The following is a 20,097-nucleotide window of genomic DNA, read 5'->3' as shown; positions in this document are numbered from 1 at the left end:
TTCCTACTTGTGCCCACACCTCCCCCCTCACCTCCCTCCAAGGCCCCAGTGGATCCTTCCATATCCGTCGCAAATTCACCTGCACCTCCACACACATCATTTACTGTATCCGCTGCACCTGATGTGGTCTCCTCTACATTGGGGAGACAGGCCGCCTACTTGCGGAACGTTTCAGGGAACACCTCTGGGACACCCGCACCAACCAACCCAACCGCTCCGTGACTGAACACTTTAACTCCCCCTCCCACTCCACCAAAGACATGCAAGTCCTTGGCCTCCTCCATCGCCAGACCCTGGCCACATGACGCCTGGAGGAAGAGCACCTCATCTTCTGCCTAGGAACCCTCCAACCACATGGGATGAATGTAGATTTCTCCAGCTTCCTCATTTCCCCTCTCCCCACCTTATCTCAGTCCCAACCCTCGGATTCAGCACCGCCCACTTGACCTGCAATCTTCTTCCCGACCTCTCCACCCCCACCCCCTCTCCAGCCTATCACCCTCACCCTCACCCCCTTCCACCTATCGTATTCTCAGTGCCCCTCCCCCAAATTCCCTCCCTCCTACCTTTTATCTCAGCCCGCTTGGCACACCAGCCTCATTCCTGAAGAAGGGCTTATGCCCGAAACGTCTATTCTCCTGCTCCTCAGATGCTGCCTGGCCTGCTGTGTTTTTTCAGCACCACACTTTTCAACTCTGGTCTCCAGCATCAGCGTCCTCACTTTCTCCCTGCTAACTCTTCCTACTTGGCAAGTCTTCTGGCACAGTGACAACCTGAGATATCTGTCTGAACAGAACATCTATGACTATAATGTGCCGGTGATTGTCAAATGACTGAGATCACACAAAGCTGTGCAAAGGAATCTGGGATAAAGAAATAGGCGCACCTGAATTTGTGATGACCGAAAACTTGTTTTAGAACGTGCATTGAATTTAAATTAAATTCTTGTATTAGTGTTTTGTAAAAATAATGGCAATCAACTTGGCTTTCTTGTTGGATCTGTTAAGTTGGCAAGTATTAAGAGAAGGAAGACAGTGCTTCCATGGTCAAATCAAATCCAGCAGCAACAGCATTCTAAAATTTTGATTGTAAAATTAATCTAGTTTGAGTGTTACAAGAAAATGTGAGTTTTGAGAATGTAAGTATAAATTGCAATGAAAGCATGAGAGCAGATTAAAGCAAATATGTTACTAAACATGGATAATAAAATGAAAGGCAGTCTAATCTAAGTGCTGTGCAACTTGGGCTCTACATTCCAGCTCAGCATGAGTTGTAACTACACTAATTGCATTGTAGAATAACTTGATTTCTTTATTTTCTTTCCAGAGGCGTCATTAAAGTCGTCCAAGAATGAAGTAAGTAAAACATTTTAGCATTCCATCCATAATTATTAATTTGTAAGAGTATGAGTAGAAAGTCAGAGCAGGGTCTGGAGTTGCATGATCAACCACGATCATATTAAATGGCAGAGCAGGCTCAAAGGGCTGAATGGCCTAGTCCTCCTATTTTTTTGTCTTTCTATGTTCAAATTTGTGCTGTAAGGCCAATATATCAGTCTTAAGATGCAATACCTATTGCTTTGTGAGATCTGAACAATGCTTTGTATACCTTAAGTGTGACTTCTATCCCCTTTATAATGTAGTCCTTTAGCTATGAAAATTATATTGCATTAGCTTTTCTGATTACTCACTGTGCCAGTTCTGGTTTTAAACAATCTATTTGTATACCTGTACCATATCCAAATTTCATCAGCTCTTTTTGGACCTCCTCCGTTTCTAGCTTTCTACTATTTAGAAATTATACTATTAGATTGCTATTAGATCCTAAATAGATAACCTCACATCTTAAAATCCATTTTCCACAGTTTTCTTTTCTGTTCAATTAATTGATCAGTATCTCTTAGCAGGTTTACACTGTCACATATACTGTTTACTGAGTACAATGGCACAAAGGATTATGGGAATGGGATGGGTAAAGGGCATTAATGTGTTTGATAAACTATGCTACTGAATGATGGCATAGAGTCAATGACGGCATACTTAGCCTATTCCTGTTCCTACGTTCCAATGATGCTTGGAACAGCACCTAGTCTTGTCATACAAAGATTTTTTTTTAAATCCAACCATCTAAGTTATTAAGGAACACAATGACTAGTTGAGGCCCTGACATACATCCTGGTGGGACATCACCGGTCACATCCTGCCAGTGTCCCTATTCATTGGCATAATGCCAGGAAACAATTTGCTTACCAAGTTAGCAATGCAGCTTCAATCCTGTGAGTTTCATTTTCAGTCAATAGTTTGTTATTAATACCCACTACAAGTCCCTTTAAATAATATCCACAAACATTCTTGAGTTTTTTCACTCTTAATTGATTTTGAAAAAGGCAAAAGAAGTTCCGTCATGTGAATATTTTAATGGAATAAAGTCATAACATCGTTAATGTCTCAAATAAACTGTTGTAATAAACTCCAGCAGTGATTTTCTGTCTAACATGGACTACATATTGGGAGTTCCCATTTAAAGTCAATTAACTTAAAGTTATTTACTTTAAAGTTTATAATAAAATAGGGACAATATACTTAAGATTGTTTCCTACCTGTGTGGCTCTTAAGAACTTTAACCATGCTTCTTCTCCCATACTCAGTTCCCACTGACCTTCCTCTTGTACCTGCTAATGCTCCCGAACCAACTTTATCATGCTCCTGTCCTTTAATATCTAAAACTGTAAAGTTCTAACTTTACAGTGTCAGCTCTTTCTGCTACCTTGTGTTCTGAATCTGGAATGAAGTTCTGGGCTATATCTAGTGCTGAGAAACAGCCTAAAGTACCAAACTGTACAATGTTGATTTTTGACCCCTTGATTATATCAAAAATATTTGCATATGCTAAGAGAAATTGCAACAACATAACAGGAGATAAATGCTATCACTTATCTGGTCTTCATTTATCACTTTGCTGGCTGCCTATTTGCCAGCTTTCTTATTTATGCTGGTATTTATGCTCTCAAATCCATCTTATCTCTGCTTACAGTTTGCTCGTATTTATTGTCATAAACTGTTAATACATGAATATGCTGGATTATCCTATCTGAATACTTTCAGGCTGAACCTAAACCTAAACAGACTTGGCAGTTTAGTGAATGATTAACTCTCTGGTAGATTCATTTTTTTTTCTAATTGATGGAGTTGATTGTGAAATTCACCCATCAGAAAGTGGCCTTTTCCAAAATTCCATGGGTCAAGAATTTCAAAACATTAATAATTTTGAAAGAATTACTGTTAAGTTAGTCTTAGTCACATAGCTGGAATCTTTTAGTAAAGTTTGACACTGCATAGAGTCACAAAGTTGTAAAGCATGAAAACTGACTCTTCAGTCCAACTCGCTCCTGCCAACCAGATATCCTAATTTAATCTAATCACATTTGCTAACATTTGGCCCAGATCTCTCTTGATCCTTCCTATTCGTGTGCGTATCCAGAAGCCTTTTAAATGTTGTAATTGTACCCACCTTGTCCATTTCCTTTGGCAGCTAATTCCATACACGCAACACCCTCTTCAAGAAAAAGTTGTCCTTGAGGTCCCTTTTAAATTTTTCCCCTCTCGTGGAGTCCGTTATCCTGGCAAGAAAATCTTGGTTATTCACCCTAACTATGCCCATAATGATTTTATAAACCTCTGTAAGGTCACCCCTCAGCCTCCGCTCCAGGGAAAATAGCCCCAATGTATTCAGCCACTCCCTATAGCTCAAACCCTCCATTCCTGGCAACATTCTTGTAAATTTTTTCTGCACCCTTTCAAGTTTAACAACATCTTTCTTATAGCAGGGAGACCAGAATTGAATGTAGTATTCCAAAAGCAGCCTGACTAATGCCCTCTAATAGCCGCAACACGACTCCTATGCTCAATGCACTGATTAATAAAGGCAAATGCACCAAACATCACCTTCAGTACTCTATCTACCTGTAACTCCCTGATTTGCCCAATCAAAATGCAACACCTCACATTTATCTAAATTGAACCCCATCTGTTACTCCTCAGCCCATCAAGGTCCAGTTGTACTCTGAAATCACCTTCTTCACTGCCACTTCACCACCAAGTTTGGTGTCATCTGCAAACTTACGAACCATTCCTCCTATATTTACATACAAACCATTTATGTAGGTAACAAAAAGCAGTGGACCCAGCACAGATCTTTGCGGCCTCTAATCCAAAAACAACCCTCCACCATCACCCTCAGACTCCTCCTGTCAAGCTAATCTTGTATCCAAACGGCGAGCCCTCTCTGGTTTCCTTGTAATCTAACTTCCCTAAGTAGTCTACCGACAGAATCTTAACGAAGTCCATTTGACAATGTCCATTGCTCTGCCCTCATCAATCTTCTTTGTTACTTATTTTAAAAACTCAATCAAGTTAGTGAGACAAGACCTTCAAGCACACAGCCATGCTGACTACCCCTAATCAGTCGTTGTCTTTCCAAATACATATAGATTCTGTCCCTCAGAATCACCAACAACTTACCAATCATTGATGTCTGGTTCACTGATCTGTGCTTTTCCCTGGCTTTTCCTTACCACCTTTTTTTTAAATAGTGGCACCATATTAGACAACCTCCAGTCTTCTAGTACCTCACCCATGGCTAACGATGATACTAATATCTCAGGAAAGAGCCCAGCAATTACTTCCCTAGCTTCCCATAAAGTTCTGGAATACACCTGATCAGGTCCCAGACATTTATCTACCTCCATGCATTTTAAGACATCCAGCACCATCACCTCTCTAAAATGGACACTTTTCAAAATATCACTCTTCAATTCTCCAAGTTCTCTATTTTCATATCCTTCTCCACAGTAAATACTGATGTGCAATACTTATTTAGTATCTTACCCATCTCCTGTGGTTCCACACATAGACGGCCTTTTGATCTTTGGGAGCCCTATTCTCTCCCTTGTTACTCTTTTGACCTAATGTACTTGTAGAATCTCTTTGGATTCTCCTTAGCCCTATTTGCCAAAGCTATTTCATTGCTCCTTTTTGCCCTCCTCATTTCCCTCTTGAATATACCCCTACTGCCCTTATACCCCTTGAGGGATTCATTCAATCCCAGCTATCTATACCTGTCATATGCCTCCTTTTTCTTGACTAGAGCCTTAATTCTCTAATTATCCAGCTTTCTCTACACCTGCCAGCCTTGCTCTTCACAATAACAGGAACATACTGCCTCTGGACACTCATCTCATTTTTGAAGGTCTCCCACTTTTCAATCGTCCCTTTACCTGTCAATAGTCTCTTCCAATCAACCTTCAAAAGTTCCCACCTAATACTGTCAAAATTGGCCTTACTGCAATTTAAACTTTAACTTTTCGGTCGGGTCTATCCTTTTCCATTACAATTTTAAAATTAGCAATTATGAATATACTGTCCCCAAAGTGCTTCCCACTGACACCACAGTCATTTGCCCTGCCTTATTTCCAAAGAGAAGGGTTAAGTTTTGCTCCTTCTCAAGTAGGTATATCCACATACTTAATTAAAAAAAATTTTTGTACACACTTAACAAATTTCTCCCCATCCAAGCCCTTAACTCAATGGCAGTCCCAGTCTATGTTTGGATAGTTGAAATCCCCAATCATTACAACCCTATCATTCTTACAGATATCTGAATCTCCTTACAAATTTGCTCCTCAATTTCCTACTGACTACTGGGGGAGCCTATAATACAATCTCATGAGGTGATCATTCCTTTCTTATTTCTCAGTTGCACCCAAATAAGTTCACTGAACACACTCCCAGAAATATCCTCCCCAAGTACAGCCGTAATGTTTGTCCTAACTAAATACACCACTTACCCCTCTTTTCTCACTTCCCTTTCTATCCTTCTTATAGCATCTATACCCTGCAACATTAAGCTGCCAGTCTTGCCCTTTCCTGAGCCACGTTTGTGTAATAGCTGTGATATCCCAGTCCCATATTCCCAACCATGCCCTAAGTTCATCTGCCTTACCTGTCAGGTCTCTTCTTTGTTATTATTCACTTGTGGAATGTGCGCTTCGCTGGCTGGCCAGCATTTAAAGTCTGTCCATAATTGTCCTTGAGAAGGTGGTGGTGGGCTGCAGTCCACCTGCTGTGGGTTGACCCACAATGCTATTAGGGAGGGAATTCTAGGATTTTGACCCAGCAACATTGAAGAAATGGTGATATATTTCCAAGTCAGGATGGTGAGTAACTTGAAGGGAAATTGACGGTTGTGGTGATCCCATCTATCTACTGTTCTTGTCATTCGAGCTGGAAGTGGTCATGGATTTGGAAGGTGCTGTCTGAGGATCTTTGATGAATTTCTGCAGTGCATCTTGTAGATAGTACACATGCTGATACTGAGTGTCGCGAGTGGAGGGAGGGGATGCTTGTGGGTGTAGACTGAACGGGCAGGTTGTCCTGGAAGGTTTCAAAGCTTCTTGAGTATTGTTGGAACTGCACTTATCCAGGTAAGTGGGGTATATTCCATCACACTCCTAACTTGTACCTTGTAGATGGTGGACGGGCTTTAAGGAGTCAGGAGGTGAGTTACTGCTGCAGTATTCCTAGATTCTAACCTGCTCTTGCAGCCACTATGTATATATGGTGAGTTGAGTTGAGTTGAGTTTCTTGTGAATGATACCCCCGCCCCCAGGATGTTGATCGTGGGGGATTCAAGACCGGTAACACTATTGAATGTCAAGGGACGCTGGTTAGATTGCCTCTTATTGGTGATGGCATTGAAATAAATGTACTTTAATATATCAATCCTACCTCATCTTCTACTTTGCTGTTGCCTGCCTTGACCATTTGACTTGTTATTGTTTTCAATTGTCTCAGCCTCAGTTATCCACCCTCCCACCACACCTGCACTACTTTAAAGCCTCCCAAGTAGCACTAGTGAATCTCCCTGCCAGGAGATTGGTCCCCTTTCAATTCAGGTGCAACCCGTCCTTCTTATACAGGTCACATCTACCCCAGAGAGTTTCCAGTAGCCCAAAAATGTCTCCTGAACGGGGAGCGGACTTAGGGTTCCCAACTAAACACACTTCCTCCAGCAGTCATATTTAATTCTATTCTATTAGTCAAATCTTTATTCACAATTGATGCGAGCTGGCAGCATAAACATTAATTTTGAAAAATCATTCAATTTTGACATTTGTACCCCACTAAAATCAATAGCTTGTTTAATCAATTTTGAAGTATTTTCTGTTTGACTAATAATTTGTGTCTTATTGGTTGTACATGTTCAATCTATTCTGTTTCTTTCTGGCAGCTACTCCAGTCTGCTGTGACAACCCATGCAGACGATATTGAAAGGACAGTCGATAACATCATGCAACTGAAAAATATTAATCCTGATACCAATCCACAGTAATGGAATTTAAATTTTACATTGTGAATTTTCAATGATCTGTTAACAGTGTCATAGAGGTAATAGGAAAGTCTTACTGCAACTGTACAAGGTGCTGGTGAGACCACATGTGGAGTACTGTGAACAGTTTTGATCATCTTATTTAAGAAAATGTATAACTTCATTGGAGGCAGTTCAGAGAAGGTTCATTAAGATGATCCCTAATATGGAGGGATTGCCTTATGAGCAAAGATTAAACAGGTTTGGATGCTATTTGGTTTAGAAGAATGAAAGTGGTCTCATTGAAATGTATAGGACTCTTAAGGGGCTTAACAGGGAAAATGTTGAGAGGATGCTTCATCTCATGGGCGAGTTTAGGATCAAAGGGCATAACCTCAGAAGTAAGACCACCAATTTAAGACTGAGGCGAGGAGGAATTTCTTCACTGACGCTTGAGAGTCTTGGAACTCCCTATAGACTGCTCAGAAACACTCCTTGTGTACATTTAAAGATGCAATAGATTCTTGATGAGTAGGGGAATCAAGAGTAACAAGAGAGTAGAGATGAGCAATGAATGGTGGAGCAGGGTTATGGGACCAAATGGCCTACTCCTGTTTCTGTTTCTTATTGTCTTTAAATTCACATGCATGATATACACCATTGACAATTGTTGTGCACACAGTTCCATGCAATCTGTCTTTGAATATTACTTTCAGGGAAAGTGGATCTATCCAGGTCTGAATTTCGTAGCATAATTATTCAACACTGAACATGAAAATCTACTGCATGCAAGCAGTCTTCAATTTGCGGATTAACTTTGAAGGGCTTATGCCAATTCTGTTTTCACATGAACATAGTAAATCTGTTTACTGGGAAATGATGCAACCTCAGTCTTACAAAATGAATGGTTACCCAAAGAAGCTAATGGTGGCCTTGAAGAGGCAGATATTTTCCCATAGCTTCAATTTAGGATGAGGCTTTTTTTTTCAAAATACTCTTGATAAAAACTTAATGTTTAACAAGTGATTTATAGTTTCAAAAGCAGTATTGTATTAGTCAATCTCATGCCATTGTATGTGGATAATCAAAAGCAATTTAAATTTCCATGTTCAAACAGTATTGCATATTGGGGAGGTGGAGGACGCATTTGGGAAGATGAGAGTGGGTGGAGGAGAGAGGAGGGATGGAAGGAGGACGGAAGTAAAAGGAACAGGGAGAAAAGTGGAAAGGGAGAGAGGGGAATAATGAATTTATAGCTCTGTTATTATAAACAGTTGAATAGAATATATCTCTATATATTAATTGATCTAATTAATAAGCTTTTCCAATCAGTTACTGTTGGAGGGAAAGTCTAATTCCCTTTTAGAGGTTTCTTTTGACTTTGTGCTACTGGCGTAAGTGACTTAAGATAAATATTAAAGGCCAACTGAACCACAAAGGGCACCACCAGCCACCAAGCTAAATCCTATGCAAGTGTTCCCTTTTCCCACATGTACCTGCTTATAGGAATCTCAGGTTAGCTATTGTGACAGGAACTGTGGCTAAACATGTTCCCTTCTTCAAGCAAGGCCACTGAAACTTTGGCTTAATTTTAATCTCACTCTCCTGTCAGATCCTGTACCTCTGCTTCAAGAGGATGGAGGGGTAATTTCAACTGCATTGAGCTTTGAGACATCTGGCAAATTGATTCAGAATTGTCCTCATTTGTGATGGACAAGAAATTGAGGGAACTAAAATCTTAAATCAAGATCTCGCTGCCTTAATAATAGTGCCAGTCAAGGTGACTGAAGCCACTGAAGGCAGCTGGCTCACATGTAAGAAGCACATTGGTGATCTCATGACAAAATTGGTGGCACAATGTAGTATAACATCAAGCTAGAGAGAATATTGCACTGATTTCTGCCAAGGCATAACAAAGGAAATAAATAGTATATGTAAATAATATTTGTTTCTCAATATAAATGAACTGAAATTTCTAATTTATTCTGTCAAGGTTTGGGATTTCTCTGCAAGCCTGTCTCCTACAGATTGTAGGATATAGAAGATTGATTGCAGAAGTTGAAAGACTCCGCAGAGATCAGTATGATTCAGAAAATCCACACCATGAAGAAACTCTATTGAAGGTCAGTGTACAGAGAAACTGCATATTCTACTGTAATGTTTCTTTTCCTCTGCCATACAGTAGGAGAAAGAGAGGACTGCAGATGCTGGAAATCAGAGCTGAAAATGTGTTGCTGGAAAAGCGCAGCAGGTCAGGCAGCATCCAAGGAACAGGAGAATCGACGTTTCGGGTATGACCCCTTCTTCAGGAATGAGGAAAGTGTGCCAAGCAGGCTAAGATAAAAGTTAGGGAGGAGGGACTTGGGGGAGGGGGGTTGGAAATGCAATAGGTGGAAGGAGATTAAGGTGAGGGTAATAGACCGGAGTAGGGGTGGGGGCGGAGAGGTCATGAAGAAGATTGCAGGTTAGGAAGGTGGTGCTGAGTTCGAGGGTTGTGACTAGACAAGGTGGGGGGGAGGGAAAATGAGGAAACTGAAGAAATCTGAGTTCATCCCTTGTGGTTGGAAGGTTCCTAGGCAGAAGATGAGGCGCACTTCCTCCAGCCATCGTGTTGCTATGGTCTGGCGATGGAGGAGTCCAAGAACCTGCCTGTCCTTAATGGAGTGGGAGGGGGAGTTGAAGTGTTGAGCCACGGGGTAGTTGAGTTGGTTGGTCCGGGTGTCCCAGAGGTGTTCTCTGAAAAGTTTCGTAAGTAGGCAGCCTGTCTTCCCAATATAGAGGAGGCCACATCGGATGCAGTGGATGCAGTAAATGATGTGTGTGGAGATGCAGGTGAATTTGTGGTGGATATGGAAGGATCCCTTGGGGCCTTGGAGGGTAGTAAAGGGGAGAGGTGTGGGTGCAAGTTTTGCATTTCCTGCGGTTGCAGGGGAAGGTGCCAGGAGTGGAGGTTGGGTTGGTGGGGGGTGTGGACCTGATGAGGGAGTCATGGAGGGAGTGGTCTTTTCGGAAAGCTGATAGGGGAGGGGAGGGAAATATATCCCTGGTGGTGGGGTCCATTTGGAGTTGGTGGAAATGACAACGGATGATACGATGTATATGGAGGTTCCCCTGCAACCGCAAGAAATGCAAACCTTCCCGTGCAACCGCAAGAAATGCAACCCCACCACCAGGGATATATTTCCCTCCCCTCCCCTATCAGCATTCCGAAAAGACCACTACCTCCATGAGTCCCTCGTCCACACCCCCCACCAACCCAACCTCCACTCCTGGCACCTTCCCCTGCAACCACAAGAAATGCAATCGTGCTCCCACGAGGAGGTTGAACAGTTCATCCACTTTACCAACACCTTCCACCCCGACCTCAAATTTACCTGGACCGTCTCAGACCCCTCCCTCCCCTTCCTAGACCTCTCCATTTCTATCTCGGGCGACCGGATCAACACGGACATTTACTATAAACCGACCGACTCCCACAGCTACCGAAACTACACGTCCTCCCACCCTATCCCCTGTAAAAACGCCATCCCATATTCCCAATTCCTTCGTCTCTGCCGCATCTGCTCCCAGGAGGACCAGTTCCAATACCATACAACCCAGATGGCCTCCTTCTTCAAAGACCGCAATTTCCCCCCCAGACGTGATCGACGATGCTCTCCACCGCATCTCCTCCACTTCCCGCTCCTCTGCCCTTGAGCCCCGCCCCTCCAATCGCCACCAGGACAGAACCCCACTGGTCCTCACCTACCACCCCACCAACCTCCATATACATCATATTATCCGTCGTCATTTCTGTCACCTCCAAACGGACCCCACCACCAGAGATCTATTTCCCTCCCCTCCCCTATCAGCATTCCGAAAAGACCACTCCCTCGTCAGGTCCACACCCCCCACCAACCCAACCTCCACTCCCGGCACCTTCCCCTGCAACCGCAAGAAATGCAAAACTTGCGCCCACACCTCCCCCCTTACTTCCCTCCAAGGCCCCAAGGGATCCTTCCATATCCACCACAAATTCACCTGTACCTCCACACACATCATTTACTGCATCCGCTGCACCCGATGTGGCCTCCTCTATATTGGGAAGACAGGCCGCCTACTTGCGGAACGTTTCAGAGAACACCTCTGGGACACCCGTACAGACCAACCAACTCAACTACCCCGTGGCTCAACACTTCAATGCCCCCTCCCATTCCACCAAGGACATGCAGGTTCTTGGACTCCTCCATCGCCAGACCATAGCAACACGACGGCTGGAGGAAGAGCGCCTCATCTTCCACCTAGGAATCTTCCAACCACAAGGGGTGAACTCAGATTTCTTCAGTTTCCTCATTTCCCCTCCCCCCACCTTGTCTCAGTCCCAACCCTCGAACTCAGCACCACCTTCCTAACCTGAATCCTCTTCCTGACCTCTCCGCCCCACCCCACTCCGGCTTATCACCGTCACCTTAACCTCCTTCCACCTATCGCATTTCCAGTGCCCCTTCCCCAAATCCCTCCTCCCTACCTTTTATCTTAGCCTGCTTGGCACACTTTCCTCATTCCTGAAGAAGGGCTCATACCCGAAACGTCGATTCTCCTGTTCCTTGGATGCTGCCTGACCTGCTGTGCTTTTCCAGCAACACATTTTCAGCTCTGCCATACAGTGCCATTTTTTTTTCAATATTAGCCACACGAAGGGTTTCCTCTGGGTACTCCAATTTCCTTCCACAGTCCAAAAATGTGCAGGTTAGGTGATTTGGCCATGCTAAATTACCCGTAGTATTCAGGGATGTGTAGGTTAGGTGCATCAGTGAGGAGAAATGTCGTGTAGGGGAATGGGTCTGGGTGGGTTATTCTTCAGAGGGTCAGTTTGGACTTGTTGGGCCAAATGGCCTGTTTCCACACTGTAGGGATCCATTTTTTAAAAAAAAGTTTTCTGAAGTCTTTTTATGTTCCTAATTCTAATTTTCCATAGACACTGAAGAAGTCAGTGTTCAAATGCAACAAGATCTGACCAATATCCAGACTTGGGCTGACAAGTGGCAAGTAACATGCATGCCACAAAAATGGCAGACAATGACCGTCTCCAATAAACAACAATCTAATAACTGTGCCTCGACATTCAATGGTGTTATCATACTGAATTCCCCACTATCAACATCCTGAGGGTTACCATTGACCAGAAACCCAACTGGACTCGCACTTAAACACAGTAGCTACAAGAGCAGGAAGGAGGCTTTGAATACTGTTGTGAGTAACTCACTTCCTGTCTCCACAAAGCCTGTCCACCATCTACAAGGAGTGTGATGGAATATTCCCCACTAACCTGGATGGGTATGGCTCCTACAACAATCAAGAAGCTTGACACCATCCGATCAAAGTAGCGTGCTTGATTGGCACCATATCCACAAATATCCACTCTTTCCACCATCGCTTAGTAACAACAGTGGGTACTGTCTATAGGATGCATGGCAGAAATTTACCAAAGGTCCTTAGATAGCACCTTCCAATCCCATGATCATGTGCATCTGGAAGGACAGGGGTAACAGGTACATAGGAACACGACCATCTACGAAATCCCCTCTAAGCCACTCCTCGTCCTGACTTGGAAATGTACCGACATTCCTTCACTGTAACTGGATCAAAATCCTGGAATTCCCTCCCTAATGGCGTTGTGGGTTAACCTGCAGCATGTGAACTGCAGCATTTCAAGAGGCAGCTTACCACCATCTTCTCAATGGTAACTATGGATAGGCAAGAAATGGCGGCCAGCCAGCAATGCCCACGTCACGCGACTGAATTTTTAAAAAGTCCTCTGGTTCTCTGCTTCACAAATCATTTGAGTATCATTGTGCCATAAAATAGTTACAGCATGGAAGGAGGTCAATCAGCCCATCATTTCAGTGATGTATCTCTGCAAGAACACTTCATCTAGTGCCACTGTTCCCTCTTTTCTGCTGTAGTCCTCTTTCTTCCTCTTTATGATATAATTCCCTTTTGAAAGCTGCAATTTAATCTGTGTGTATGTTCTCAGGTTGTGGATTCCAGATCCTGACCGATGCTGCATGAAGTTTTTTTTCAAGTTACTATTGCTTATTTTATCAATTACTTTAACTTATTGTCCTCTAGTTCTCCATCCTTCCACCAAAGGAAGTAGTTTCTTCTATCTTTTCTGTTCAGACTCTTCTTAATGTTGAATACCTCTATCAAATACCCTGTCAACCTTCCTCTTTTCTAAGGAAATCAACCTGCACTTCTCTGATCTATCTTCAGAGCTAAAGTTTTTCATTCCTGAAAGCACTCTTGTGATATTTTTATGCATAATACTTCTCATCTTTCCTCGGTATGGTACACCAAGTGGCACAAAGTTCCAGTAAGGCCAGTCTTTTATAGGGGTCTATAGTACCTGTTTATAAAGTCCTGGATCATGTACACTTCATTAACCACGTTCTGAACCTTTCTGCCATCTTGAATGATTTGTGCTCCTCCACCCTCTTTAGAACTGTACTCTTTGTTTTAACTTTTTTTTAAATGGATGTGAAAATCACTGGTTAGGTGAGCATTTGTTGTCCATCCCTAAAGACCCAAAAAGTGATCTGGTAGCTCCTTTCTAGAATCACTGTAGCCCATCTAGGTACATCAACTGCATTAGGGAGAGTGTTCCAGGATTTTGACAGTGATCTTGGAGGAACACTATATGGCTTGAAATCCGGTTGATATGCAATTTGAAGGAAAACTTGCAAGTCATCCAGATCTAGAAGTCCTGGATTTGGAAGGAAAAAGGAACGTTGGTGAGTTACTGCAGTGCATCTTACAGGTGGTGCACACTACTCCACTTCATTAGTACTCTAAGTGAATATCTATATAGTGGATGGTTTGCTAGGTTTCGGGGAGTCGGGAGGAGTTACAAACCACAGAATTCTCAGCCTTTATTCCCAACTTATTGTTACAGCCTTTTTTTTGCACAGACATACAACTTTTACAAGTTGCTGTGGCACCACACCTGTGCACTCTGAATTAGAAAATTATCACCAGTGCCTTTGCTATTTTAAACCTAAAGTTTCTCAGTGTCCTCTAATGCATGTGATTTGGTCCTGGTGACTTAGCAACTTGGCGTACAGGCAGCCTATCCAAAACCTTCTCTTTTCAATGTTTCACCAATTAAGCATTTCCTCTTCCACTATGACTTCGGCACCATCTCCTTCCTGAGTAAATGTAGTTGCCATAGTCAATCCTACACCTCTTTTTACCACTGTTTTACTTTTTATAGAATCACAGATCCCTACAATATAGAAAGAGGCCATTTGACCCATCGAATCTACACTGACCCTCCACTACCTCCTCCTCCCCCTCCCCCTTCCCTTCCCTCCCACAACCCTTCATTTAGCATGGCCAAAGCACTTCAACTGCACAACTTTCCCTGGTGCTGTAAGGCAGCAGTGTTAACCATTATGATACCATTCTGCCCAATTCATGGTATTTCAGCTTTTCAATTAACTTTGTCTAGTCATTGCAATTGCTTTCACTGATTTAAAAACAGTATGATCTCCTATGAATGGACTAACCATTATAAGTAGACAAAATCTATATCACCACATATGGAAGTCCCTTGATGAAACATTGCAGTGGTCCACTAGAACCTTGCTGCATTTTATGGCAATGTTTTCAGTAGCAAGAAAGATTGGAGGCAATTTGGCTGATTTATTGTATTTGTAGAATGAATGGCATTTTGCAAATTGAATGATTTGCTATCTTTAAATAAAAACATTTGGATGAAAATCTCTTCATGGTAATGCACAAAAGTTGTATTATTAACAAGTGGTTATGCATGAGCCCTACTTAGCTGAGCATTTTTGATTTTAAAACATAGTGATTAATTTTTAATACTTAATAATAGATCATATGGTTGTGGCCATGGATGAAAGTTGTAATATTGGTGTTTAACCAATTGTACAATTGACTTGGGACAGAAATACTTAATGCATTCCTTTTTCAGTTATCAGGGAGCTAAATTACACTTGCAAAGACAAAGAGTTCTCGGAAAGCACAGTAATCAATCACTCACTTAACTGATCTTTTCTGAAATCTTTTCTTGTCTCAATGTGTGTGTTACTCTAAAATAATTAACTTCTCAGTTATGCCATTAATACAATTCAGCTGTTGCAATGAGCATAGCAACTACTTTGATGGTGATTGCCTGGAGGATAAAGTTCATATGTTGAAGATTCATAAGAGACAAAGTCCCTTGTTTTTTTTCTCTTCAGCACTGGATCTTAGATAAATGTATATGCCCATAGAATACTTAGGATTACCTTTTAATGTTGGCTGTGAGTCTCTTGCCATACCTTTTTTATTTGCTTCTCTTATTTTTTTTATTCAATTTCCCTACGAACCACATTCCATGAGAACCACTTGTCTGTGCTGGAAATACTTAACATCTGTCAGTATTCTTGGAGAGAGAGAATGTGTTTCCATTTCAGAATCTTCCAGCATGACTTTAAAAAAAAGGTATTTAACAATTTTAAATGCAGACAAGGGAGAGAGGGTAGAATAAAATGGAAGGACGTGATAAGGTGAGCGAATTTAAATGGCTAAAGGGATGATGATGTAAGGTAAAATGAGAGTAATGATCCACTATACAAACAAAAGATAGACCTAAAAGAGATGAAAATGGAGAAGATAGAATTGTCACCACCACTCAGTTTTAAAAAAAGTCAGCAGAAGTATAATGCATGCTTCTAGACTCGCTCCGCCCTTCCAGCATTTTCTGCTTTCATTCATTTCCCAACATCTGTCATACTTTGTAGTTGTAGCCTATACTGAACTTTTGATATGTGACAATAAAATTGCTTGTCAAGCTTTGCAAATTTCATGTTAGATATTGCATCAGTTTTTTAAAGACTTTATGGATTTTTCCTTTTCTAAAACCTCCATATTTATGACATGCTCCTTGTCTCTCTTTTACATGGAATTAAAGGTATTTTTGGCTGGTGTTTAGAAAAGAGGAAGCTTTTAGAAGTGTTATGATCTTGGATCAAAATGCTAAATTTAAGTTGCAATATGGTTCAGAACCAGAAACCTTTCTTAAAACAAATTTTGAGAACCCTGGTGCTTAAGAGAATAAAATCATAAGATTCTATGGTTTTGAACAAACAACAAAAGATTTCATATATGATGTTGGAAAAGTAAAGCAATCTACAATATTTACACTTTATATCTTAAATTCCAGAAAACAATTTGAGGCAAGGATGAGTAAAAGTACAACTCTGATCAAACACCTGACAGAGCTCACAAAATAGCGAGTTTGGTCAAAACAGATCTCGTGGGTTCTTCAGCAACCCACCCCTAGACACCAGTGACACTATAGGTAATCAAATTTCAACAAAATTTACAATGGATTCCAGTTTCTTCTCTTTGAGACACAGCTTCAGAACTCCCTCGAAAGCTACTCCATCCTGGACTGTCTAAATGATTTGGAGATGCCGTTGTTGAACTGGGGTGTACAAAGTTAAAAATCACACAACACCAGGTTTTGGACCAACAGGTTTATTTGGAAGCACTAGCTTTTGGAGTGCTGTTTCTTCATCAGGTGATTGTGGTTAACCACCTGATGAAGGAACAGTGCTCCGAAAGCTACTGCTTTCAAATAAACCTGTTGGACTATAACCTGGTGTTGTATGATTTTTAACTTTGTCTAAATGATGACTCAATTTCTGGTATTTCTTCCTGCAATCAGGGCCACACTTTTCAGGAATCAAGAAACTGTACTCCAGCTCCGATTCAGACGTACATTTCAGCTTGAATGCAGACAGCTAGCTTCACCATATTTGTAATTTCCCCACATTTGTCTAAGTACTAATCTTACTAAACTGCAAGAAGGAAACACTGGGATTCTTTCCCATTTGCTCTTAGCTGCATTGAACTCTTAATGGCATATGGCATCTTTTGAGCTCCAAAAGAATGGAAGTCTTTTCCTGAGCCTGAACTCCAATTCTTACTTGCAACCCACAGCTCGCCAGACTATTCTTGACTTTTAATGACTCATCACTTTCTCAAGTGGAGCCTGTTCTCCCTATTTTTCAGTAACAGACTGATTGGTAGCCCAAACATAGCCCAGCATTGTTTTGAGGAAAGGTCACTGGACCTGAAATGTTAACTCTGATTTCTCTCCGCCAATGCTGCCAAACCTGCTGAGTTTGTCCAGCAATTTGTTTTTGTTTCCAAACATAGCAACCTTCTCTTCTGACTACCTTCATGCAATTGCCTAAAATTCACTGTTCAGAAACTGCTTGACTTTTCTGAGTTGCCTATTGAAGACCTTGCAAAAAGCCTTGTTCTGAGACAGCGTTGAATATTTTGAAATAAAAAAAGGAAACCAATTGGAACTTCCTGTTGCCTGAATTTAACAAGTCACAGATTTTTTTTTTGTTTTTGTTTTTGTTCATACATAGGATGTGGGTGCATCAGCTATGCCAGCATTTATTACCCAGCCTTAACTACCCTGGAGAAGTTGGTGAGCTGCTTTCATGAACCATTGCAGGACTTAATGTAGATGTACGTATAATGCTCAAGATTAGAGTGGTGCTGGAAAAGCACAGTAGGTCAGCAGCATCCGAGGAGCAGGAAAATCAACGTTTCCAAGGCCCCAAAGGAGCCTTCCACATCCAAAGTTTCACCTGCACTTCCACAAATGTCATTTATTGTATCTGTTGCTCCCAATGCGGTCTCCTCTACATTGGGGAGACTGTACGCCTTCTCGCAGAGTGCTTAAGGAAACATCTCCGGGACACCCGCACCACTGAACGCCACCGCCCCGTGGCCGAACATTTCAACTTCCCCCTCCCAGATTGCTGAGGACTTGCAGGTCCTGGGCCTCCTCCACTGCCACTCCCCCACCACCCGACGCTTGGAGGAAAAATATCGCATCTTCCACCTCGGAACCCTTCAACCCCAGGGCATCAATGCGAACTTAACAGATTTTCTCATTTCCCCTCACCCCATCTTACCCCAGTTCCAAACTTCCAGGTCAGCACCATTCTCATGACCTGCCCCACCTGTCAGTCTTCCTTTCCACCTATCCGCTCCACCCTCCTGTCCGACCTATCACCTTTACCCCCACCTCCATCCACTATTGCACTCTCAACTAACATCTCCCCAGTCTCACCCTCTCCCATTTATCTCTCCACCCTGAGGCTTCTAGCCTCATAAAAAAAGGAAACGTCAATTTTCCTGCTTCTCGGATGCTGCCTGACCTGTGCATTTCCAGCATCACTTTAATCTTGACTCTAATCTCCAGCATCTGCAGTTCTCACTTTTGCCTAGTACGTTTAATGCTGTCGGGAAGAGAGTTCTTGGATTTTGGTCTAGTGATAGTAAAGAAATGACAATATAGTTCCATATCAGCTCAGTGTGTAGCTTGGAGGGGAACTTGCAAGAGGTAATGTTCCCACTCATCTTCTGCCCTTGTCCTTCTAGATGGTAAAGGTTGTGGGTTTGGAAGATGTAGAAGGTGCCTTGGTGAATTTCTGCCATTCATCTTTTAGATGGTTTACATCATCAGTGATGAAGGGAGTGAATGTTGTTATGATCGATGGGGTGCCAATCAAGGAGGCGACTTTGTCTTGGATGTTGTCAAGCTTCTTGTGTTGTTGGACCTGCTCCCATCTAGGGAATTAGAGAATATTCTGACAAGTACTTTGTAACTGGTAGACAAGTTAGGATTCACACACTGCAGAATTTCTAAACTTTAATCTGGTGTTGTAACTATAGGATTTTAAGTGGCTTGTCCAGTCCAGGATCTTGTCAATAGTAACCCTAGGATCGTTGATGGTGGGGAGTTTGGCAATGATGAGTGCGATTTAACATCAAGGGACAATGGTTACATTGTCATGAAGATGGTCATTGCCTAGCATGGATGTTACTTGGCACTTATCAGCCCAAGTTTGAATGTTGTCAGGCTTGCTTCATATGGACAAAGACTACATCCGCATCTGAGGAATCCTGAATGGTGCTGAACATTATGCAAACATCCCCACATCTGTTGTACTTTGAGGCACAGGAGTATAATTCAGCCATTCAAGCCATTGAGTTTGTTCTGCCATTCAATGAGATCATGGCTAATCTGACAATCCTCGACTCCACTTCGCTGTTACTTTCCCTATTGTCCATGATTCCCTTACTATCAAACATCAGCCATGAATATCCTTAATGCCGTATCTCCAGTAAATAATTCCACAAATTCATTTGTCTGAGACAATCCCTCCTCATCTCTGTCTTAAACACTCCAAAACTTTGGGCAATTATTAATTAGCTTAATGTATGGTACCCGAAGGTAGCCAAATATGTTACATCCACTACTTTCCCTGTATCAATCTTGCTTGCTACCACCTCAAAGAAATCTAGTACATTTGTTAGGCATGATTCCCTCTTCACGAAGCCATGCTGACTGTGCTTAATCATATTATTTATTTGTAAATGCTCTAATGTTATATCCTGAAGGTTATTGATGAAGTAGCTTAAGATGTTTAGGTATACGAAATTAGAATGCCTCATGGGCCCTCTTGTGGTGCAGTGGTAGTGTCCTTACCCTGAATCGTGAGACCTGGGTTCAAGTGCCACCTACTGTAGAAGTATGTAATAACATCTCTGAACAGGTTGATTAGAAAATAGATGATTAAAAAGATTTTTTAAATTTACCTCATGAATGACTAATTTTGAGTTGCTTGTTTGTAACATACAGCATAATGGTAG

General features: G+C 42.0%; 1 protein-coding gene across 2 annotated transcripts in view; it reads left to right on the top strand.

Moving 5' to 3' along the window:
• elmod1 (ELMO/CED-12 domain containing 1) overlaps nucleotides 1–20,097 on the top strand; it is a 77,393-nt gene that overhangs the window by 17,818 nt on the left and 39,478 nt on the right. For both annotated transcript variants that reach the window (XM_072577481.1, XM_072577482.1), the window contains exons 3-5: nucleotides 1,327–1,355; nucleotides 7,288–7,385; nucleotides 9,359–9,488. In XM_072577481.1, the coding sequence (XP_072433582.1) occupies nucleotides 1,327–1,355; nucleotides 7,288–7,385; nucleotides 9,359–9,488 (257 nt within the window). The remainder of the gene's footprint in view (nucleotides 1–1,326; nucleotides 1,356–7,287; nucleotides 7,386–9,358; nucleotides 9,489–20,097) is intronic.

Source organism: Chiloscyllium punctatum, chromosome 9 (assembly GCF_047496795.1).
Source record: "Chiloscyllium punctatum isolate Juve2018m chromosome 9, sChiPun1.3, whole genome shotgun sequence".
In the NCBI taxonomy this organism is placed as follows: Eukaryota; Metazoa; Chordata; class Chondrichthyes; order Orectolobiformes; family Hemiscylliidae; genus Chiloscyllium; species Chiloscyllium punctatum.
Note: the sequence above shows the minus strand (reverse complement) of the source record. Positions and strands in the feature narration are given on the sequence as shown.